Source organism: Dinoponera quadriceps, unplaced genomic scaffold (genome assembly GCF_001313825.1).
Source record: "Dinoponera quadriceps isolate SergipeBrazil2010 unplaced genomic scaffold, ASM131382v1 scaffold163, whole genome shotgun sequence".
In the NCBI taxonomy this organism is placed as follows: domain Eukaryota; kingdom Metazoa; phylum Arthropoda; class Insecta; order Hymenoptera; family Formicidae; genus Dinoponera; species Dinoponera quadriceps.
In genome coordinates this window covers 1,520,294-1,545,581 of record NW_014554384.1, presented here as the reverse complement: position 1 = coordinate 1,545,581, position 25,288 = coordinate 1,520,294, and the positions used below count along the sequence as shown (strand labels likewise).

The window sequence follows — 25,288 nt, the reverse complement described above, 5'->3', positions numbered from 1 at the left end:
TTAATAACACATAAACAACGATGTTTTAAATTGATACGATATGTTTTCGTAATCCATATACCATTACTGTTCCACATAGCACATGTTAGTTTCACATACATTCTTTAAACGTATTTAATACGATCACGAAACATTACACACTTCAGCAAACTAATTATCAGTAACGTAATATCAATGTTCTAATTTCCCGCTCGACAATGTAACTGTTACATAACATACGCGTTGTATTGGATTTCCATTGATGAACGGGAAATCGTAATATTGATGTTATGTTACCGTTTTTACTGGACACTGAACGCCTGTTCTTTTTACTTGAACTGGCTGCACTAGTCCAAGAAATTTACATCTACATTAAAGCGTATGTACGAGATTCTCATGCTTCAGTGCTACATAAATTTCTCGAACTAGTGCAGCCAGTTCAGCTGAAAAGTACAGACCGACTATTAGTATTTACTGGATACATATATTCTAAGAACATATATGAAATTAACTGTGTTACCTGGGGTGTTATATCCAGGTGTGTCGTCGTTTACATCGTCGAGATTTAAGTAATCCGATAGAAAGTTACTATTCGGAGCGCGTATCAAACGACTAGTGATGTAAACCAGGCTATAGGCGGCTTCGTTGAGTGATTTTCGCCGAAGTTCTACATCGACTTGAATGAACTTAGATCGATTGGCGAAGGGAATCAAGAACTACACGAGGTATCGCTTCCCAAGAGTGGCATCCGGTTGCACGGCGGGCTCGAAGGATACGCAGGATTAATTGGTGGGTCCGATCGCGCGCGCTGCTTCGCCCCCTTCGTCCCCCCCCACTTTCTCCTCCTCCTCCTCCGTCTCGCGGCGATCCCTTCGAAGGGGTTGCACGCCACGTCGGGTCTCCTGCGAGCGGAGAGAAGAGAAAAAAGAAGCGCGGCAGAGGAGGAACGAAAGAAAGGAGCTGCTAATTGACACGGGCGATTGCACGTAACGGTATAATTAGAGAGAAAGAATACGAAGCCCGGGCCGGTGCACCGATGAAACCAATGAACCAGCCACCGCGCGACAAGGACGGAGGGAGGGAGCGAGAGAAGGAGAGATAAAGAGAGAGAGAGAGAGAGAACAGAGCAACGGAGGGAGACGAGAACGGAAAGGCAGAAAAGCAGCAGGGGAGAGAAGCAGCCGGCGGCTTTCGTGCGATCGAGGGGTTCCCTCTCCAGAGAAAGAACCGCGGGCCTACGATAAGAGAGAGTGAGGGAGAAAGAGCGTGAGAACAAGAGGCAGCGAGAAGGAGAGAGGAAGACGCTGGTCGCCGGAGAGAGAAAAAGCGAGCGAGCGAGCGGGCGTGAGAGAAAGACGAGGAACGTGAGAAGGGGTACGCGGAGAGAGCGGTGGCGAAAGACCGAGAGAGAGAGAGAGAGAGAGAGACAAGATGAGGGGTGGAGGAGAAGGAGGGAGAGCGAGAAGAGAGGGACCATGGGCTCGTGGACCCTGCCGCGACCATTCTGTACCAACAGGCCGCGCCGGTCGGTTTCGCAGCGCGTTCCTCGTGCCCCCTCCGGTATTACCACGAGGAGGTGCAGCCGTTCTCCAGCGAGGTCGCCTCCCCCGAGGGATAGGAGGTGGTGAACCGTCCTCGGGAACGAGGGGACGCCGTCAGAACCTCCGTCCGCGAACTCCTCCGTCCTCAACGTCCTCTTCGTCGCGAAATGCGAGTCGCGGGCCGCGACGACAGGACGCCGCAGGACGGGACTCGGGAAGTGCTCCGGTGAAAGGTGCCGCGAGAGAGTTCCTCTCTTTTTTTCCTTCTCTCCGAGGGGGCCCGACCTCGCCGGGACCAGAGCGCAGCTTCTTCTTCTTCTTCGAATTCACCGTCGTCATCGTCCGGATGCCGGAGGCTTCGCGAAGTCGCTCCGCGAAGAGGAATCCCTCGCGATCGCTCTGCGATCCTCCGCGGCCTTCGGCCGGCGATCTTTGACACCTCGAGGGAACGTCGTTGATGGACTCCGAGGCGAGGCCGCGATCATCCGAGACACGGTGACGAGTCGGCTTCGCGGAGCAGCCGGCGGGTTCGCGGGTGGATCAAACCCCGCGGGTTCAACGTTTCCTTGAAATCGAGAGGCGATCCCGGCCGCGAGGCGAGGACGGCTCGACGAGGATCGAGGAAGAGTCGGCGAACTTTCACGCCGCGTCCGAGGACAAGTCGGCCGAGGGACCAGCGACGAATGATGCACCTGGATGACTCGCTTCGATTCCGAGCGCCGTCCGCGACGACAGGTTTCCAAATAGGACGACGAGAACCGTCGGCGGCGGCGAGCGAGCACAGCGAGACGCAGGTTCAACGCATCTCCGACGTGCGCCGACCAGCGGCAATTAACGCGACGCGCTGACGATCGGGCGACGCGCGTCCTCGGGACGAACGGACAAGAAACGGCTCTGGAAACGAGAATCCCTCCGGAACGAGGATTTAATGGCGGTCTTTCGCAGTTAGCCGCCGATCGGCGCAGCTCGTTTGCGAGGCTCGCTGGTGAAGTAGCGGCTGCTGCGGAGTTCGGCGGAAATTATTCCGTCAAGATCGCAATCGCGCGCGCACGAGAGCAGCCCGCCCGGCGATCAGGTTTCGCCGCGAGAAGAAATCTCATTTCTCGCCGCGCGTTCTCCGTCGCGCCGGACAAGGATCACCGAGCGCGATCCCTCGGTTCGATCTTTCTTTCTCGCTCTCTCTCTCTCTCTCTATCTCTATCTCTATCTCCCTCTCTCGCTCTCTTTCGCGAAACACGGGGCACACCGGAAGGACGGACTAATTATGCGAGCTGGTGGGCACCGTGGGCCGCAAAATGAGACGTGAAGCGGCGCCGCGTCGCGTCGCGAGCGGAAAAAGAAGAAGAGGAACGCCCACGGAAGGAAAAGGATTCGCGGAGGATCTCCGCCGAGGAGAGGCTTCGATCCTCATTGTGATCGGTATTAGCAGGAGCTAGAGCGGAACGAGAGACCAGCAGCGGGGCCATCCCGCCGTCGTCGAGCTGAGCGAAGCCGCAATTATCTCTCTCTCTCTCTCTCTCTCTCTTTCTCTTTCTCCCGCTCTCTCTTTGGTAGCTAACGACCACGGCCCGTCCCGTTCGGTGAGTAATTATTCAATTAAACGCCGACTTCCCGAGGCTCACCGCGGCCTTTAATGTAATTGACAATTCGTCCTGGATAGCAATCGGACACGGGAAAGGAGAATTCCGTTGGTCTAATTGAATTTTCCGTTACCTAAGACCCGAGACGAAAATTCGGTTGTAGGAACAGGAAGATTCCTGTATGAGATTTTCACTTAATCAATTGTTTGCGCCTCTACCAATCGAGTTTTCATACAGCTGAATGTTCACAAGAACGTTCTCAGTCGCGGTAACAGAAACGTTGCTTCTTGTAGCTGATCATTTCTTGTCACCGAGTTTTCATTTCTGGTCCCCATTCTGGGTATAGATCATGTAACTTTCCCCTTAAGACGGAAACGTGGAAAGTAAAACGTTTTCAAATTAGAAAATGTACACTTTTCACGAGTTCACGTTAGAGGAGAAGTTCATGACCCCCTGGATGATGACTATACATGTTTTCCAGCGTGAATTCGTGACAAGTGTATATGTTCCGATTTGAAAATATTTTAGTTCTCACGTTTCCATTCTAGGAGAAAAGTTACGTGATCAATACCCTGTTGTAAGAACTATGTTCTTTTTTCCATACTTTTTCCGTAATTCTTCCCGAGGTTGCAACCGTGAAAAATGAGCATTTCTAAGTACCTTCGAATGAGAAAATTTCTATTTTTCACGAGTTCATGTTAAAGGAAAATATTTACAATCGACCCCCAAGGGATTACAAGTTTTGTCCTCAGAAATAAGTTTGGTTGGATCTACCTGACAATAGTCAATCAAATGTGTTTTGGTTGAAAGAAACAAAATTTCTGATTATAAGAATCAAATTTGGTTCATTGGGAAGTAGAAATTTGATTTCTTTCAATCAAAATACATTTTCCATCGTCAAGTAGATTCAACCAAATTCTGTTTAGCTACGTTGTTCAGCGTAGCGTGAACTCGTGAAAAGTGAAAATTTTCTGATTTGAAAGCATTTGGAAATATCTCATGTTCAGCTTCTCATGATTCCGCCCTGGGGGAAAATTACGTGTCGCTGCCCTTTCGCGAACGTTTCGCCGACTGACCGCATCCCCCTCGTTAATTCGCGTCTCGTAGATGCTAAAAAACCTACTTCCTACGTCGGAGACGAATAACTATATAATCACGAATCTCGCGATCGCTCTCCTTCTTCTCTTTTCTCAGGTTCCTCAGTTAATTTGAAGATTTTTCCGGAAACACTTCTTGCGAAAGTTAATTGTCGGTAGACCGTAATTGCGTTCTACATTTCACATACAATCTTTCGGTACAGATAACGGAAGTCATTTAGAAAGTCTACACACAGAAAAAATATACATTGCATTTAAATAAATATTACTTGCTTCAAGTATTTTACATAAATTTATATCCGCAAACACACCATAAAAATTCAATCATGAGAATATAAAATCTATTCAAAATATATTTTGAATCCTAGTAAGTTTAGCACTTAAATTAAGAAAATTAAATTAAAGCAAACTTCGGCTTGCTTATTCAATTTAACTTTCCTTCAACAAAATTTATAATATTCTCGAAAAGAGAATAAATTCTTCGTTTGGACGCGTGATGCCTCGCTTTTCTCAAATTTGGGCCGAATATATATATTATTAATATATATATTATAATATATTTCAAGTTTATCACATCAGGAAGAAAAATCTTCTCAATCGAAGATAACTGTTACTTTTGAAAGAAGGAAAGTAAACTGAGAAATTGCTTTTCTCAGCAAGTGGAATGATATTTTTCTCTGTGTGTACGGAGATGAGCAGACCCGAAACAAACAAAACAGACACGAGACATGGGGTTGATTGATTTGACAGAGTTACGATTACTGGTTAACGGTAACGGGCGGAACGGTAACAATAATTACGAGGAATTAAAACAAGAAGAGATCAATCCACGCGACAGACACAGGCTACAATTGCGCGTATACTGTGTGTGTACAGAGTAGTGTCGCGATGGACATAATAAACGACTACGGGAGTCTGTAGGATGAATGCACGCCTCTGACATAAGCTCCGTTAATTATGCGAGTTAGCGGACACTCGAGTAACTCTTATGTCATATTTTATCGCGGCTTTCGCGCGATACGCGCTAATTCGATTCTTCTCTCGTAGCGCAGGTCGCAGTAAGAACCCTCGTCAAAGAAACGACGCGGACGAGTTCGCGAGGAGCGCGCGCGCGGAATCACCGCGTATAGAGAGGCCCGCTGTCAGCCGTCGTAACAGGATCTCGTTAGCGGCCGGCCGATACGGTATACGCGACGATGGTGTACGGTGGTGGCAATTTCAGCTTGATAAAAGCGACAACCGCCCAGATATAAGCTTTCATCGGCTCGATCGTTGTGATATTCGGCTGTGCCGCGCGTACGCGATTCATACGAGCGAGCGAACGATCGATCGCTCGGTCGATCCGGATATGAGCGCAGTTCTTTCCCCAGAGCAGAGCGAATCAGTCACAGAGACGTCAAAGTGACATCATTCCGTGATCCATATTTTACGCCTCGTCGTGACGTTCAAGTGCTCCATCCGGAGCATGTATTCATGATGTCGAAGTTGAAAATTATCAGACGACTGAGAAACACGACCAACACCAACTAAGTTTTGAATCCCTTTTCTTTTAATCTCGGTAGTATTCCACGAATTATCACGGTGATGTATGTGTGATAAGTTTTAATATTCTCGGGTAAAAAACAAAATTATATAAAAGCCAAGGTAACGTCAAAACGGTATCATTTTAACGTCATCTTGATTTTTATATGACTTTTTGCTCTACCGCAATAACTCCATAAGGAAACGCAAAAAATGATCAATCTATCTATGCGATATGTAACTATATATTGTTAGGTGCATCGTGAATCTCGTAAAATTGCATGTCACAATTGAGTCATTTCAAACTGATTCCTTCACGCAGATGATATCGCGATGTAAAATGCATAATTTCGATATTCACCTTGATATTTTCGTGATTTACTTATTTACTTGAGTCATAACCAGATATTCATAGTCAGATCTTATACTAAAGATTCTAAATTTATCTTTAGACACTGATGGATCGTTTGAGTTTTGAAATTGATACTAATTTTTGTCCGTGCGCCAATGTCGAGCTCGCATGACGGCGACAATTTTCCCTTCTATATCTGCGTACCAAACTAAATTTATTTTACACGCGATTACATAAAAATAAACAATAAGAAGAAATAAATACAATATTGCCCGCGGGGGGGATTTCTCAAATAAGCTTTGGTAAAGAACATGTTGAGTCGCGCAAAATAATCGTCTAGATTGGAAAGTTGCACGAAGAACATAAATTGCAGATATTATAGTCTATATTTCCGGAGTTGTGTGAGACAAGATAATTAGCGCGAGAATTTGCGCTTTCACTGGAAAAAGGAAGAATCGAATCCGCCGATGAATATTGTCGCTGGGTCCGCGGGCGTTCTTAGAATTGTCTCTAGAGACGTCTCGAATCGAACCTAGCCAAGGATTTCCGCCTGATAATCGCTGAACCGGCAATGATTTACCGATGTCCCGGCAGATTAATAGGCAGCCCCCTTTTAACGGCTCACCGCGACTCGCCCGGAGTTCATCTCGCAAATGACCATTCCGTTATGCCTGGACTTTGCTCCACTTTGCGACCACGTCATGAACAATAGCCACGCCGCAGAAGCGCATCATTGATCACCTCAACAGAAATGATTTCTCGTAATATGCGATTCCTCCCACGAGAAATTATCGCCGAAGGTGCCGTGCATATTTTTAACACACACAACAGAGAGGGGAGTTGGAAAAAAATAGCTATAATTCGAAGTTTAATTAGATTATTGTCTAAAGCTACTTCACTAAATGTTCGATAATTGTTATCAAACTCTTTTTTCAGTGCCCACTATTTTCCGAATCGAATTTTAGCCGTTTTTTTTAGGCTTGCCGTCCTATAGTAGAGCGGGGCGGAAAGCCGATCGACGTCGGAGAAATGTGTCACTGACACAACTGATCGAATGGCGACGGGTTTATCGTTATCAGGCTCTTATCCATGTTCTCTTACGGGGATATTCTCAGAAGACAGTGCAGTCTCTCTCTTTGTCTTTCCTTCTTCTCCTCATCGTGAAATCGGCGCGGAAATAGTCGGCTTAATAGCGTCGGCGATTGATCTGTGAAACCGAAGCGTTCGCGCGCGCGACGCAGAAATAGGAGAAACTTAATCTCGCCGTGCGCCCGAGATTGTTGTGCTTTATGAAGGTCGTTATCGAGTGAATAATGTCGCGTCGAAACGTGGCGGCCGCCGCCGTTCCCCCGACGTCTTTTAAACGAGGTGAAAAGCGCGTTTTAAAACTGTCGCGTTTTACGAGCGCGCGCCATTAGCCACGCCGCGCGCGCGCGCGCGCGCGCGGAAATATTCGCCGAGTGAAATATTTTACGCGGCGCATCGCGCGCGCGCCCCAGCGATTACTTTTGCACACACACACAGGCCCTGACGGGGCCGTATACGACGAACGTTGAACTGGCCCCGAAGGTGTAATCACCGGAATCATTCTTAGATCGCTTAGGGACGCATGCGAGAGAGAGAGAGAGAGAGAGAGAGAGACGCGCGATAGATAATGACGGCTCGCAATCTGGACTTCGTAATGCAGCATGATCGACAATGAGGCCGGGTACTCCATTACCTTAGATCAGACCAGTTGCGATTATCTTGGACAATTACCCCTCGACCGTAGGGAGAGAAAAGGACGTCGACGTTGACAATTTGCGATCCTCCGCGGAGACAATCTTAATTTTGCCCGTGGCGTTCCCGGGATGATCATTGTTCCCGACGCGGCCAACCAGCAGGTTCTACTTCACATGAAGCGATTCATACAAGCTGGAAGTTAAAAATATCTCGATAATTTTTTTCTATAATCGCATTACGAACTACGACAAGGCATGAAAACTAAAACATTTTTCTAAATCAATTAAGAACAGAGGCATCCTCCCCAGAAAGCAAGAAATATTCAACCAATCTTTCGAAACATTGATTTTATGCGGATTTTATAAACACTTTGACATAATATTTTTATAAATGGTTTTAAATTGTTATTTGATAAAGTATAATATTCTTTATATGATATTCCTAAATATTAAAATCGTAGTGTAGAAATATTATTTTTAATTTTTAGGTCAAATGTTATTAACAATGACATTGTACGCAACATTAAGAACTATATATTTAAAAACGTTGCATGTTATAAAATATTATTATAAGTAATGTTATCTTAATGATTTCTCGCTTATTGGCTCTTTGAGATAATTATAATTATTATTAAGATCTTATTGGTCTCTTTAAGATAAAAATGTTATGATTGAAATGATTTTAATGATAAATTAATAAATAATTTTATTATCAATGAAATAAATTATAATAAATAAGTTAATTAATAATTCGTAAAAAATTAAGGTAATTTAAAAATTGAATAATAATATTCCCTTAAATCTCCGTTAGTATCTATTTTTCAAACATGTATAGTTTTCTACGAAGAAATAAATTGTTATAAAAAGTTCCGGCGGTAAATAAAACAGTAAGAAAACAATTTTGATTTCAGCAAGATCCTTTCGCGCCAAACAATTGTGAATCTTAACGGATTAATAAGCGAAAGCTCGATATTAAAAGTGCCGACTTGACGGTGCAGCATGTCGCCATTAAAGTCCGCGAGCTAAAGAGTCGCCGGGGCGCGTCATGATTGCAGTTACATTTATAATAACAATCCCCTCGAGAAGCTGTACGACGCCGTTTCTGATACTTCCCAATTAAAAGTCCGTTCTCCCGGGATAAATTAGTGCGGCTGAATGTTAATAAGGTACCTTCACGAAAGCGTCATAAAAGTTATGAGTTACGGCTCGGCCGGAGTACCGGATACCTACGCACGTACAGTGAGTGTAATCAACGATTACAATGTCCAACGAACGCCTTTTGTTGTTCCTCTCGCGCACTCATAAAAAGAGGCTATCCCTCCTGATGTACGTAATTATTCTTCGGCGTGGCTGCAATTTTTTCGAGGACTCTCCATTCATCTTGGCCAACTCCTCGTTCATTCGAGCATGCACGCTTTATCGGATATCGTGCTGCTGCACTCTCACGCTAAAAATATCGAGAATTACCCGTGTAATTAGAAAGTTCCGCCCGAGCGAAATTTACCGATGTAATTAGAACTTCGCCTTGCCTTATTCACTTGCTCTTCTTTCACGTTAATCGCCAAGCGCGTTCCTCGCATTTTGCGACGAAGGAGGAAATGATAATGTATCGCGAGTAGGCCTTGGTCTTATTTGTACTTTAAAAGTAAGCTTCGTCTCCCCATTTAAAACCGTCTCCCTATCGTGTGCTGATCTTCGTACCTAAGGAGCGGAACGACTTCCTTTTTTTCTTTTTTCTCTCTCTCTTTTTTTTTTTTACCGAACAGTTCGTTTTCCCGGAGTCAACTGGTTCCTCCGCTCGGCTCTCTATGATTGTTCTAGTAAGTCGTATTCCCGTGCAAGCCGTATTGACAATCGTCGACCGGTCTCACTGTACACGCTCCCCGTGCTCCTCCTCGTCCACGTTCAGATCTCCCATCTTTTCTGCTTTCCTCCTGCCTTCTTCTTCTCCCTCTCCTTCCCGCCCTCTCTCTCTCTCTCTTTCTCTTTCCTTCATCTCGCTTCGTCCTCCCGTTCTCGCCGTTCGCGAGGCTCCTTCTGCATCCCACCTTCTTCTCTCCGTCTCTCTTCCTCTCTCTCTCTCTCTCTCTCCCCTTTCTCGTCGCCCTTCCGGCCTCGTAGACAGGCTCTCGTTTTCTTCTGCGTACGTGCACCTCGAGTGTGTGTACACCGTCCTTAGCTTCCAGCTTCGTTAAGAGGGCTCGAGTCGTCGTCTTGGCACTCTTCGTGAAAATCTAGAGCCGATTCCCCGGGGGACCGTTCGACCGCTCGCGAGGCTCGAGCTCTCGAATGCGCTTCTCGCGCGCGCGCTCTCTTATCTAGTGAATACAATTAACGACCTGGCTGTATCGACGACCCTAATCCGCGCTCATGTCCCTAAGATTCTTAAATGCCTATGCAAATTTTGCCGTTTCCTCCCGCCCCCTCTCTCTCTCTCTCTCTCTTTCTGCCCCCGCACTCTCTCCGCGGCCGGTAGTTCGCTCGTTTTTCTCAGCCTTCTCGCGAAGAATCCGCCGCGCTGATATATCGCCGGCGCGGCTAACCGAGAAAGTAAATCATCGCCCCGAACGTTTTAATCATCTCCGCGTTATGATCACATTTTACGATTCGGCAGGTAGCGCGCGCGCGCCGGCTCCCGTCGTTTAGGGATTACGCAAGCGCGCGCGGCCGGGAGAGGCGAGAAATGCATCGTTATACACGTGCGTGCTAATATCAAATGTCTCTCTATTTCTCCCGTTGCCTCCCGTTTCTGTCTCTCCTTCGCGCTCCCAGCGCCTATTATAACTATAGCCGCGCGCGTCTCTATGATGCAGTCGCGTATGATGCAGCCATACGGAATCGGCGATCGGCTCGTTCCGTAACAGACGCGGTGGCGCTTATTGCGCTCTATATCGTCCGGTCATGTCTTGTTCAATGCGAGACCCAGCGAGATACTTTATCGCTGATAATTCGAGCTCGGGCCGCGCGCGAGAGCGCGACGTGTATGCCCCAAGTACGCCGTTTACATTCCCGCCGTGATCACAAATGCATTTTATACGCCGGCTAATATCGCCGACCGATCGCGTGGGCTAGATAGACGACGACGACGGTACTATATAAGCACGTACGGGCGTGTGTATACACGTGTACGCGTGTATACCAGTTCCGCGGGCAGGGACGTAGCCGCCGTATTGTAGTGCTACTTAGCGTTCCACGAATACGGCAGCCCGCCGTTCCACCCCTCCCGGCCGATCCCGTCGGGGAAAGATCGGCCGCGAGCGGGCTCTCGTTTATTTTCCCTGCTCTCCCCTTTTTCTTCTTTTTAATTGGGTCTTTATTAAAGATCTATCTCAATTATTCGATTGCACTCGGAAAAGAAAAAAATTACTCTGAAGCCATGATAGATATTCTTATGTGTAAGCAAGAATATTATAATCTTAGAAAATGTTTGGTCTTGATTTGATTGAATTTGCATCGATGCGCGTATTGCGCTCAATTCAAGAGTAAAATTCTTCTGAGAATATTGTAATATTCTTGCTTATATGCGGGAATATTTGTTATTGATTTAAGACTATTTTTTTTCTGCGCGACAATGACGGTATTGTCTTTCATTGGGCCGTTATTTTCAATTCAATTACTGCCCTCGTGTCGTCACTTATTTACTTATTAGATATCATTGTTCATCTATATATATATTTTGGCAAGACAATAAAACCAGCTGTACCAGCTGTTGCCGCGCTTTTTCATCGCTCTCAACAAGTGTCTTTAATACTTCTAGACTTTGCAATTTTTAATTCCATTAAAGATATTATTCTTATTATTATTTTGAAGAATTCGACTCGGTCTCGGTCTCTTCGACGCGGCAGTCGTGATGCGGTGCACGATGCCGACGAGAGAGCGGAGGAAGGGAGCTCCATCGGTGAGCTTCGCGCGAGGATTCGCGCGTTTCAGCTACGTCACTGTGCCGTGGGTAGCAAGCGGGCAGCTTCTCCGCGAGCTGGCCTCGGAACGGAAAGACACCCGAGTCCAGGACGATTATGGTACATCGGTTCGACATTACACCTTGCGAGAACGCCTGACGCGAGCGCGAGCGGTTCTCCTCTCGCTCTCTCTCTCTCTGCGTTGCACAAACTGTTGATACAAGCTCGGTCCACTTACAATTCACCGAGTCCATCACTTAACCCACTGTTGTCCGCGTCGCGCGCCTGCGGCTCGAATATGCGTCCTGTCTGCTCGCTGAGAAGAAATCGCGATGGACGTCGTCTATTGAATAGTGCGAGGTCCCTTCGGCGCTCTCGTACATTGTAGAGCCCGGCTGGACCCAGCGCGAATTGCTCGCTCGCAGCAATCCTGTACTCCAATTACGAAACGTAACTGTGTCAACGAGTGGGCGATATCTTAAGTCCTGTTCGGTATTCGTGGGTCAAATTGACCCAAGCGACAAATTCGAAGATCTTCTAGCTGTTAAATCGCGGATTATATACATATATAAATATAGGATTCTCTTCTTAAAGCGCGCACAATTTTCTACTCCTTCCTGTGTAGAATCGATACATTGTCTTCTCTTATATCTTAAAAGTCATTTATTTTAAAAATAATGATTACGACAAATTTTTGAAATTTACCTTTAGCATATTCTCAGAACTATAATATCTGCACTTATCCGCAACTTTAAAAAAACGGGTTTCTTCAATTTTCTCCAAATTTCTTGAGTTTTTCCCTAAGGGTAGAAAAATTCATTTAGAAGAATTCATGTGAATTTTTCTACCCCTGGGAAAGAAATCGATAAAATCCGCGGAGAAATAAAAAAATTGATTTTTTTTACATTACACTGTGGATAAGCACATTTATAGGATGTTAATTTTACATTAAGCCAACACCTTTATTTTTAATCGCGATTTTCTGCTCCAAACCACCCGAGCACAAAAATTGAGAATAAAGTACATTATTAGCACACACAAAAGGCACTTAATTTTTACATAAGAGCTATTTCAATTTCTTAAGAAGAGGGAGGTAGCTCATGACAGAGATGATTCATAGATATCCCAATAAGAGCATATTAGAAAAGATTTCTGGGTCTCACAGAGCCAGTTTGCCGAACTAAACGGCAAAAAAGAAGTGTTGGGCGACCAATAATCAATGCAGCTTTTAGCTCGGTATGATTAATTCGTAAAAAAAAATCTGTCCCTTCGTTCAGCGGCGAACCGCTTGAATTCGAGCTCCACGGCCGTCTCGGACGCGAACGTTTTATACGCGAAACACCCCGCTCTCCGACGTTTCGTGCACACGAGAATATGGATCGCGGATCGCTCGCGAATTCCGCGAAGAGCGGAAGATCACGCTCGCGGCGGATGCAGCCGAGTGCGGCGTTCCGTTCGATTAAAAGCCGCCGTTTCCTCGGTCGCGCGGATCGCGGCCGTGATGCATCGATCTGACCTTGATTTCACCGTTGCGCCTGCCGCTGCTCCCTCTTTTGGCCTTTTTCGCCGCAAACTCAATTCACCGACCGACGTGCAGCGGTTCTACCTGATGAAGCAATTAATAGGCGCGCGCGGCCTTCTAATCAGCGAACACTCGTAACGAAATCGCCGTTTCTTCTGATGCTTGCAGGGGGAGGAAGACGATGACGATGACGGCCGGCAATATTCCGCTCGCGCTAAAATCGCTGTTGCTCATCGCCACGGCGGCGGCCGCCGCCTCAACGGTACCGGGGACTTGGATGTGAGTATCCTTCTGTCCGTGCATGCGCGGATTTTTCCTTTTTTTCTATGCGGCCGATCGCGCGTTAAAAGTGTTAACCGGTTCCACGGCGCGTATTTATAGTTAGACGGGACGTTGCTATTTTTTTCATTAGGCCTCGCGACTCTTAAAATAAAAGCCGGCGTGTCGAAGGACAAGAGGTGTCCTACATATCGGTCGATCGAAGGGTGAGCTAACGGCCGATGTGGGGTGTCGCCGTCATCGTTGCTCCCACTATGGAAGGTCTGATTATGGGGTCTGCATACGCCCGAGCGGCTCGAAAAACGCCCAATGTTTGATTCTTTCCGCCGACCACCGTCGTTCACTTTACGAAGATGCGCTCCTTTTGACGGGGAGATTCTTCAACACTTATTTACATATTACATGATGTTCATTGCAAAAAGTTGATGCGTAAACGCTGTTACCGCTGCTTCCGTGAGACTCGTCATCGCTAATCGGTGTTCAGAATATCTCGGAAACTATTGGGCCGATTTAGCCGTAGTTTTGCAGAGATATTCTTAGTGCGATTCTTAGTACGTTTCTACTCTTTGTCATAGGATTTTTGATATCTATTATAGTTTTTTTTATAAAAGAGGAGGAAAAAGAGGAGGAAGAAACTCGAGCGAGCCATTCGAGTATGTAGCCCCTTATCCGAATCTCTCTCTCTCTCTCTCTCCCCCCCCCCTTTCTTTCTCGTCGAACCTTCGATTATCTGAACGCTCCCCGGTATAATATCGGATAACCGGGATTCTATTGATCGTATGAATGGGAAACGCTACTTTACTCCTGGTAGCTGCGACCTCTTTCACCCTCTCCGTCCCTCTCCTCGACTACGCCTCCGGATCCGCGTAGAGTATCGCGATACCTCCTCGGCCGAGCTCACGTTCGCGCGGATCTCGATCGATCGGCTAAATTAATAGGTCGCGAGGAAGCGAGTCGAGACTTCTCACGCGACTCCTTAATTTATGGGGCTTTGTGCCCGCACAAATCAGAGCTGGCACTGCGCTGGAGCGCATCGTGGGAACCTCGAGACGAGGAATTCTCTCTCTCTCTCTCTCTCCGTGCCCCCGAAAATCTCTCCGCGAGAGCTCGTTCCCGTCTCTCGTACCCTCGCCTCGTAGTGTGTCTAATCTCTGAATTGCCGTTCTCGCCCCTCACTGTTCTATCCTGCATGCGAGCATGACAAATCCTCATGTCCCGGCCGCCCGCGCGCGCTCCTTTGTGAGCCGCTCCGGACTTTCTTTTCGCGTCGAAATCAACTCCGCGTGGATCACGCTCCCGTGAGGAGATCCTCGCCGCGCTTTACCACCTGTCGCTCCTAAGGGTGGACTTTCGCCGATTGTGTGGACTGATGAGTGGTAACAAGAATCGTGGACACATCGATCTTCGGTCCTGTATCTTGTCGTTCGGCGATCTATCGATTTAATCCTGCGACGATAACGCCGAAATAACGAGGAAATTGCTATAAAAACTCACGTTTCGATCACTTTGTCCATCGTCATTTTCACGTCATTTTGTGTTCTGAGTACACGGTAGAAAATTTGGCTTAAGTAACGGTCCACTGAAATTTTTACATTACTTTAACAAGATGAATACGTTAAAAAGTAATACGTTAACAAGGTGAATTTACTATATATTTCACGTATTTCCATGTTAAATTAACACGGAAATTTCCGTGGATCTTTATTTACACCAAATTGTTTACCATGTAGCAAGATAAAGCAAGAGTAATATTCGACCGACGGTCGACTTAAAATCGCCGATCAGATTAATCAGAGTTCGGTGAAAGTCACCCCAAGTTCACCTCCGTGAAGTTGCCTCGACTTTCGGCTACGTTCTCGCGCATACCTGATCGCGACGAAGCGGCAAGTCCGAAACCACCATTCCTCTGAATCCACTCGCATCGCCTGCCGACTCTGACGTCACTTAATCGGCCGTCGCTGGGTTAATTTAAGACGGCGCGCTGTTCCACCCGGCTCTTCCCATCGGCTGCAATTTTCCAGCCGCTTAATTAACACTGTCACATAACTTAATTACTCGGTTCGCTCTTTTGTACCTGTGTATGGCTTCGGCCGCCCTCGGCTGATCGCCTCGGGACACCCCGTATATAAACGCGCGCCGACGCTGCGGATGTAGCTGCAATCTCTTAGGAGACACGGGGCATTACTTTTCGGAGCCGCGGCCCACGGCGCGACGACGACGACGACGACGGCCCGCTCGCGGACGCGCGCTGCGTGGGCCGTGCCCCGTCGAAATATTATCGCTCCTTCCTCCTCCCCCCCCCCTATTCGCGATTGTCCGCGCCATTGTTTTAGGGGAGTGTAAAGCCGATGATATATCGCCGGCGGAGCGTGTTCCGGAATATTAATGTCGTCTATTACACACTCCCTAGACGCTCGCGCGGGTTTTTACGACTCTTCGCTCGGCGGCGGCGAAGCGATCAGGGATATCGCGACAAGATCGAAACTTCATCGGAGCCTCACTCACCGAGGATCGGAGAAACATCCCGGTGAGCGCGTGGTTTTTTTTCTCGCTCCGACCGCGGAGTGTGCGCGAAACTGTGGGACGCGCACTTCGCCTTCGTTAATAAAGGAGCGAGCGAGAGATCTCTTCTCCCGAGCCCGCATCCCGAGATAAGGATATCGTGATACTACCGGTATCGGTATATTTTTTTTTCAATTCCCGGATATTTCCGTATCGATGTTTTCTTCGATGTTCGCGCCCACATCAATATTTCCTTTGTTTCGATATCTTTTTTTCATCTTCTACCCAGCCGATCCTCAAGATATGTGTTTTTGCTTCGTGAAAATTCGTGTAACATGCAACCTGCGTTTTAAACCTATCTTGTCTTATGATTTCTGTAATTTTTGGATTGCTGAAGCAAAAGAGAAAAGCGCCCGGACATGTTTACAGACGTGCGGAGAGTCGATTACGAGAGTCATTTTGTGCGTATATTGTTTTATTTCCACGTACGCCGTGATCATTTCTGGCGTGATTTCTCGCTTTTGACGTCATCATACAAAGACAGTCGTAGCGAGTACACAAGAGTCTTAAGATATCCTTTTTAAGATTTTTAGATCACAAACTGTAGAAAGTCCAGTGCAGAAGGTAGAAATATCTTTATACTATAATAAGATTATTAGACGAATTAAATCCTTATGAAAATAATTTGCAGGATAAATACTTCTCTGATTTTTATATTTCTTCTAATTAAACTTTTTTTTTTATTTTTCGATACTAAAACCCAAATATCGATATTGATATTTGAGTTTACTAATACTACTGATGTCGATACTCTTGATTAGATACTCGTTTCGATATTAATAATATTAATATTTTCATGGTATCACAACATCCCTAAACCCGAGACTTTCTCTTCGCCATAACTTCCCAACCACTTGACGTGTCGAAGAACGCCTCTTTGAGTTTGGATTATCTCAAACGCCGGGCATTCCCAGTTATAGCGAGATCCAAACTGCGCTGGAATGTTGTGCTCTGTACAGTGAGTCACAGATTCGAAGATTTCCCATTGTCGTTCTTCGGACCTTCCCAAGTAATGCGTACTGTTATGGTACGGCTAAAACGGGCGCCTCACATGACCGACAACCCCGACAAGCATTCACCTGAGTCACGCTCGGACAGGTCGTCCGGGTTGCACCGAGTCGCCGTGCAGGTTGTCGCGGCTTACTGCGTAAATCGCGGCCGGCCCGGGTGCGACTTCGGCTCGCTTCGGCGCGGAATATAATTAATCCTCGGATAACAAGATTCATGCAATCACGCGTGTAACAAGGTGGGTCAGACCGGTAGAAGCATTTTGTAGTTTCTTCAAATACAAAGTGTCTACTCAAACCCGAGAAAAATTCCGTAAGTATTCCCTGATTTTCCAGGCGATTTCTTAAAAATTCTAGATAAAATGAAAATATTTTTAAATATGTCTTGCAAATTAATATATATTTATTGTGTAAAATCCTTAATATTTTCTATTCGTAAAAGTTTATAAATCATAAAATAAAATTAAGAATCACTCGAGTTTCGATGATTAAATATGAAAAATTGTGAATGAAATGACTCTAAAAAATAGATATTTTATATCGCATATAATTTTTTATTTCATTTTTAAAAGTTGCAAGCAAATAAATAATGTAATGCATAACCAATGCAAAATGCAACTTTTGTAAAACTATTAAAATAAATATCCGTTTTATCTGTAATTAAACAAGACTACATCCGATACGAAATCCTCTTCATTACCATATTGTTATCATATTGAATATCGGATTATCTTACTATTCGAGGATTAACGAGATTATCTTCCCAGGCTGTCCTGTATCCATATTTTGAAGACATAAAGATTGCATTTCATTAAGGAAGAGTGCATCATTTCTATTTGTCAAACGTGAATGTGGGCAGCGTGGAAACGAGCTCTTTTGTCGGAGCCGGAGATCGGAAACCGCGCGAGTTACAATCGTCGAGATATCCGTTCAATCGTCCGTGCAGCCTGGCGGAGCGAATCGCCGACGATTTCTCGGGGATTCTCTTCGAAGCTCGGTCGAGCTCGCGGGAATAAACGCGGGGACGCGATTTGCGACGCGGAGAACGAACGACGCGAGCGAGCGAGCGTGCACGCTATAGGAACCCTTGCTCTCGGCGTCGGCCGCCCGTTTCGAATTTCAGATTGCCGGGCCCCTTTCTCAGTCGCCCCCATCCCCCGTCCGGCTTCTGTCTTTGACGGTGCCGTTCCATCATCTCGCTCGGTTGACTCACAAATGTGCCATTAAGGATCCGGCGCGGAGAAAATCCGAGGGCCGCTCCTCGCCCACGGACGCGAGCCGTCGCGCCGCCCTGCGCCGAATTTATATAATCGGCGTAACAAATCTCCAGGAGTTAGGGGGCCCCGGTCGTGGCATCGGCGCGGTCTCGCTTTCGATGCCCGTCGGAATGATGCACGCCTTCGTGACCCATAGTTAGTTAGCTGCGTTCGTACTTTACGCGCGGATACCTGGGGAAAAGCGGCGAACAATAAACGAACGTGAAAAGAGAGAGAGAGAGAGAGAGAGAAAGAGAGAGGGTAACCGAGGAAATCGGTGCGGCCCATCGGTGCCGAAGATAAAACCGCTGTTCGAGGTTGGGATATACAGGGTGGGGCAATAACTATTATCATCACCTCGAATATCTTTGAAATATGAGGACGGGAGAAAAATTGATCTCATTACGTTGCGCGGTACCAGTTACCACCATTTGAAACACCTTCTATAAAACTTTCTGTAACACCTTTTTTTTCATTTCTTTATACAGTCGTTAATTTTAAATATTTTAATAAGTATTATTAAAATAAATGTAAATAAATTCAAATTATTTATTATTATTATTATGAGTAATAAAGTATTTTATATATATATATATATATATATAAGTATATATAATATATTTACATAAATAATAATAATTATTTATTATTTAAATTAAAACAGATATAAATGCATTTTTTAAATATTTCAATTTTTCAAAGATATTCAAAATAATAACAGTTCTTACCTCTACCTATACTTACGAAATCATAGTGTTGAGTCGAAATCGCGTTCCTCTTCGTAACGAATTACAAGTTTCACTCCCCGAACAGGCGGGATCTTTGCCAGCGAGAAGATCCGTGTTAGTCACGATGCACAATTAAGATTTCGAAACGAATATGATACGATATTTTTCTGTTACCTTGTGCACGACAGAAACCTCGGTCTACGTCACTTCCCGCAACTAGAAGCGGCGCAGACGATGGAGACGTACGACGCGGGTGCCTCTACGATCTGCGGCGCTCTGAAGGGCTTGTCTCAAGGCCAAGGGAAGCTCTGCCAACTGTCCGTGGATCACATGTCCAGTGTGGCGAAGGGCGCGAAATTCGGCGTCCTGGAGTGCCAGCATCAATTCAGAGACAGACGGTGGAACTGTTCTACCGTGCACGACGAGACTGTGTTTGGTCCGGTGCTCCGAATAGGTACGTCGATTCATTTGATTTTCAGGTGTCACGGCGTTAAAGTGAAGTATCTCTGCCGAAACAAGCTTCAGAATATATAATTAGTACAAGGGTCCGTCCCAAGAAAAATGCGCTTTTTTCATTTAAGGAATTAAAATCAATTTATATTAAACTAAATCAGGTTAAGATTATAGGTAAAGCAATTAGATCAAATCAAATGAATTTCAATTGAATTAAATTTTAATCTCAGTACATTGATTTCACTTCAATTAATTCATGTAATCTGATTTTTTGATTTTATTTTACTCAACCTGTTTTATTTAAGAGAGAAAGAGGGGTGTTAAATTAATTTCAATTTACTTGTTTACTTATTAACTTAATTTCAGAATTACCGTATTATTAATTTAAGAAAATTATCAGACAAAACTCTTGACACTTACTTTTTTATACTTGCGTCATTTTCCATTCCGTTTTGGAACACCATATCCGAAGAGTTAGACATGTGTGTATATGTGACATGTTGCAGCGAGCAGAGAAACCGCGTTTGTTCACGCGATCACCGCCGCCGGAGTGGTTTACTCCATCAGCCGTTCCTGCCGGGACGGTCAGCTGTCGTCGTGCGGCTGTTCCAGGAGCAGCAGGCCCAGGGATTTGAATCGTGACTGGATCTGGGGTGGATGCGGGGACAATCTGGAGTACGGCTACAAGTAAGCGGGCCGTGAAGTCACAGTGTATAATCGAAGTAATTGAATTGGCAATAACAATTGGACACTCGACAGCGTTCGAATGGGCTTCCGCAGAGATGTCGGAAATCGCGAATGAGAAACATCTTCGCGAGATCGGATCGTGCCGAGCATTTTGCTTCTCGTTCCGCTGAAGCTCCTCCTCCCGACAGAACTCGAAGTCGTGTTCGTGCGTGTGCTGCATCCGCGACAGAGATTTCGATTATTGCAGCACAAAGCGCGTTTCCAGGCGGTTTCGACTGTTCTCCGATTTCGAAATTGGATCCTCGCGGTCGATACTCGCGGGATACCGCTGAATCCCGTTTTCGCCCGCGTTTCTATCGCGCGCGCGCGTCTAAATAGACTCGAAGCTCTTGCTCTTGCGTCCTATTCCGGTGCCGCCGCTATTCATCGGATATCGGGGATTAGTTTGTTGTGCCGATGCGGTTTAATTAAAATGGGTGTCTCGAAATCCCGAGACGAGAGTGTATAGACGAGCGCGTTGCTGTTTCCACGCGCACGTGTTTCAGGTTCACGCAGGCGTTCGTGGACGTGCGGGAACGCGAGCGTAGCTTCAAAAGGGGCAGCCGGGAGCAGGGCAGGAGCCTGATGAATCTACACAACAATGAGGCCGGTCGCAGGGTAAAGTTCGTTCTTTTTTTAGCTCGCCCGACAGAAATGCGCCCCGTTAAATGTCGCGTCGTACGCGCGTATCGATTTCGCTCTGATTTATAATGCGAATTCGCTGAACGGTCGCGGCCGACGAAACGAAACTGATGCGTGACGCCCACTCGTCCTTACAGGCCGTCATCAAAAGGTCCAAGGTTACGTGCAAATGTCACGGCGTTTCCGGAAGCTGCAGCCTCATCACCTGCTGGCAGCAGCTCGCTTCGTTTCGCGAAATCGGTAGGTCTCGTTAATGTCACCGACTTTCCCAGACTTGAACAGAACTCGAATAAAATGCCAACTGAGACTTATTCGGACGAAATGACACCACTTAAAACGTTCTCTTCTGTTTGGATCATTCGGATATTTTTACGCGTCATATTGGGACGTTCCGTAGACGTTTACAGACATTCGTGTCGTCCCGGGAACGTTGCTGCAACTAACACCTTCTGTATTATGGGAAAATGTTGATTTATCGAAGAATTGCACTTTTAAAATGTGCCCGAGTTTCTCAGCTTCATTCACTCGCAACTCTCTCGAGACTTCTTCATTTTTGGACAGTGTGTCGTTATACAATAAAACAGTTTCCATAACATTATACACACAAACGTCTCACGTATTTTCCATAAGACACAATCATCCTTCATTCACTATACACACATATCATTACGTAACATATCACTAAGCTATATTACAATACTTCCAGGCGACTTTCTGCTAGACAAGTACGATGGCGCGACAGAGGTCAGGGTTAATCGGCGGGGCCGCTTGTCAATGCGCGATCCGAGATTTTCCGTGCCCACTGCCAACGATCTCGTTTATCTGGACGACTCGCCGAACTACTGCCTTCCGAACGACACTCTGGGATCACTAGGTAGCTCTATTGGAGAAAGACAGTATAAAAGTAAAGATGATGAAATTTTTAGCGGAACCTCTTCTCCTCCGCTTATCGGACAAGAGGAGCCCGATCAGTGGAAGGAGAAAGGATATGTTTGCAAGAATGAAAACAGGAATGGGACTGTTTTGATAGCATAGGTTGCAAACTCGTCTCCGTTATTACAGGGAAGAAACAACTCCGTTAGTATGCGATTTTTCTGTACCCGGAGACCGGATGGAAACTCGGCGACAAGAAGATAACTCTGTTATCGCGACTAAGAAAATTCGCACGTGAAGCACTCAGCTACATTAAATCTCGGCTGAGACAATTGGAAACAATCGACTGAATAGAAATCTCTTACTGAAATCTTTCTGTTCCCTACAACTGAATTTTCGTCCGGTCCCCCCGACAATGGAAAATTCAATTCACACCAACGGAATCGTTTTTCTTCCCGTTTTCTTTTCTCCCGGACATTCACACGCGTCTCGACGATGCGAAATCAGTTTCCTCTTTTCAACAGGCACACAGGGCAGAGCGTGCAACAGAACATCGTCCGGCATGGACGGCTGCAATCTTCTCTGCTGCGGCAGAGGGTACAACACGCAGAAGTCCACCATCAGAGAGAGATGCGAGTGCAAGTTCCACTGGTGTTGCTACGTCGAGTGCAAGACCTGCGTGAAGAATGTCGATATCCACACGTGCAAGTGAAAGTAAATAGCGCTGCTATTTATTTTTTTACGAATCACTTCTTCGCCGCGGCCCACCCTCGCATTGCCGATGGTGTTTTGTAACGGGCCCGGCGAGTCCCGGTGACAGTGGCATTATCGTCTCTCTCAGCCAGTCTGCATTCTGTTGGGATGCACGCGAAGATACGTCCTGCATTATCTCTAATAACTGTCCATCCTCGAGACGAACTCCGATTACACATCATTAAATCTCCATTTCTGCCGAATCTACTGTATGCAGAATCTACTGTACATGGATCTCTGATGCGATATGAATACTTTGTCTGTATCCTGTCGAACGTCGGTTTGTTCTCGTCGTTAAGTTTCAAAACATCAAGATTCGTAGGTCGTAGGTCTCCAGAATTTCGATTTCACGAAGACAGCAGCATGAATGATTTGCGGCCTACTTAAAAGAAAGAAGGAATCTCAGGCGGCTGAAAAAGATTTCTACTGTATGCTCTCGTAGAAATTAAGCGCCTGGCGAATGTTTCATGGTTAAGCTTGGTCCACAATGTGCTCTTTGCGTCTTGTTTCTTGCTCTCTATCTTTCTTCTGTAAAAACTTCTATTTACTTAAGAAAAAGAGATAGAGAGGAAGAAACAAAGAGCACATTGTAGCTTTAAATTAACGCGATTTCCAATTGAACCTGAGGCGAATGGAAGTCACACCCTGCTCTCTACGAAAATATCGCGTTGAACCAACAATCGTGTCACGATAGCTGGGAGCTAACGATTTTCGGTTACGTACGATTTAACGGTGACGCGTCAAAACGAACGACTTCCAGGAACGCTATTCCAGGAACCGTATTTCGCGAGCAGGTTCTTCTTAACATGGATGAATATTTATTAGCGACTCGCGCGATTATGCTGTGTAATACACGGATAAGTTACTTTAAGCTCGTAATAGTAACGCTTTACGACGTAGCCATAGATGTAAATTATTTCAGGCGTTTATTGCATTTTTATTTATTTGCGAGTAATTTAGTCTAGCGAGCCGCAAAACAGCGCGTGAAAGCGAACGACGTTGCGAATCGGACTGATACTTAAGAATGCTGAAGTATCAATTGTATCTCAATATAGGTGATATATCGTTATATATATATATAACGATATATATATATATATATCGCAAATGTCGGTAATAAAAGAAAAAAAAGATTTCAGATGACTCGAGGAGATCTGAAATTATTTTTTTAATTTACATATACAGGCTGAGACAGGAATACCTCTGACAATTGAGCAAGTTTGTAAGAATTTGCGCACAAGTTGTATTCATATATTATAAATTAATACCCTCTTACATTCTTAATCTTTCGCAGCAGATTCGCCAAATCTTCAGGATTATTTCCGTATCAACCTGTATATGTACACATATATATATATATATATACGTAATTTAAATTTTCTATTATATAGTCACTACGGTAAATCACTTAACGACATTCCACTTGTATCACGAATTGTATTTGATGGAATGTACTTGCCTTGGATAATGAGATAACTTGTAAGTCAGCTAGCATTGTATTTCCAGTATACTAGATGTTTATTTAATAGCGATACAATTATTTATTTTTACTCCTAGATATTGTAATGTACAAAACTCGGCATTTCACAGTGGACAGATACTGGAATAATAAAACACCATACACCGATCACCGAGTTCAATTTTATTTGGCTCTCGCAAGAAACCATACCATCAGAGTTGTATGCTATATATACTGTGTATAAAATGCACACTTTGTCCTTCCATTGTTCTTATTTACACTATCGTATATAAAAAGCAATACAAACTACTCATGAATCTCCCAAGGTTTTTCTGGACGTTTATTGCACCAGAACTTAGGATATACATATCTTGGTGGCTCTTTTAAAATAATCCCACCATTCTCCATTTCCTTAACCAGCAAGTCAAATTTTTCTCCACTTAACGATTTATCAACTTCCATCTCATAAATACCAGACTCCAAACAGCGTTGGGCTAACATACGTCCTGTGTTAATATAAGCTGCACCATCGGTACATCTAAAACATTTGTAACATGCACAAGATTATACAAATTGTAAATAATAATAACATATATGGGTATAACCAAGTCTGTACCGATATAACTGCTTCTTCAATGCCCATTCTGCACTAGAAACTGTAATAACCGGTCCATTCTCGAAATGATGTATTTCTGCAGTAATGTGACGAGGCTTCTTGAATACGACCAGCCTGCAAATTGGATGCCACACAAAATTACAATCGATATTATTTAACAATAGAACATATGTAACATAATTCATTGTATTTGTGTTGTGTTTACAGCTGCGACATAGAAACTTGATTGTCTTACTTGTGCCAAAACGCGTAATACGTTTTTTCGAGAGAGAATCCGATAGGTTTTCTTGCTATTCTCAACCGCTCCAAATTCCGTGGGTTTCGATTCACGACCTCCTTGCAGTTTTTGATTAACTCTGCGTTGCTGTGGATTTCTCTGTGCATGCACAACACACGAGCCACTGGTATTCGTGCACTTGTCGGGAACATTCTTACACGACTATCGTAACTCCACAGTGTATTATAACGTACAACAACGAATAATACTCGTGTTTTGAATACGACACTATTATCACCGCTCTCTCTCTCTCTCTCTTTCTCAAAATGATCCAGACGACCTTAAAGCCCGTATCAGACTACAGATTGGAGATTGAGATTGAATTGAAATTTAACCAATCAGTGCAAAGTTCACTAAATTTCATTAAACTTGAGCTCAGTTAAGCTCAGCTGTTGCACTAAAGCAGAATCTATAGTTTCCAACCTATAGTTTGTTAGTCCTGGTC

The 25,288-nt window shown here is 45.2% G+C and overlaps 2 protein-coding genes across 2 annotated transcripts; one reads left to right on the top strand and one right to left on the bottom strand.

Moving 5' to 3' along the window:
• Positions 1-1,505: 1,505 nt before the first annotated feature.
• LOC106747834 (protein Wnt-5b-like) lies at positions 1,506-24,018 on the top strand. Its single transcript, XM_014625765.1, has 8 exons — positions 1,506-3,100; positions 13,381-13,491; positions 19,233-19,498; positions 20,004-20,184; positions 20,730-20,841; positions 21,003-21,105; positions 21,572-21,739; positions 22,263-24,018. The coding sequence occupies exons 2-8, from the start codon at positions 13,394-13,396 to the stop codon at positions 22,448-22,450; spliced, it is 1,116 nt and encodes a 371-aa protein (XP_014481251.1). The 5' UTR covers positions 1,506-3,100; positions 13,381-13,393; the 3' UTR covers positions 22,451-24,018.
• Positions 24,019-24,115: 97 nt separating this feature from the next.
• LOC106747869 (39S ribosomal protein L18, mitochondrial) lies at positions 24,116-25,115 on the bottom strand. The gene is made up of 3 exons (XM_014625840.1): positions 24,802-25,115; positions 24,567-24,680; positions 24,116-24,488 (listed from the first exon to the last, which is right to left on the bottom strand). The coding sequence occupies exons 1-3, from the start codon at positions 24,993-24,995 to the stop codon at positions 24,257-24,259; spliced, it is 540 nt and encodes a 179-aa protein (XP_014481326.1). The 5' UTR covers positions 24,996-25,115; the 3' UTR covers positions 24,116-24,256.
• Between the last annotated feature and the right edge of the window lie 173 nt (positions 25,116-25,288).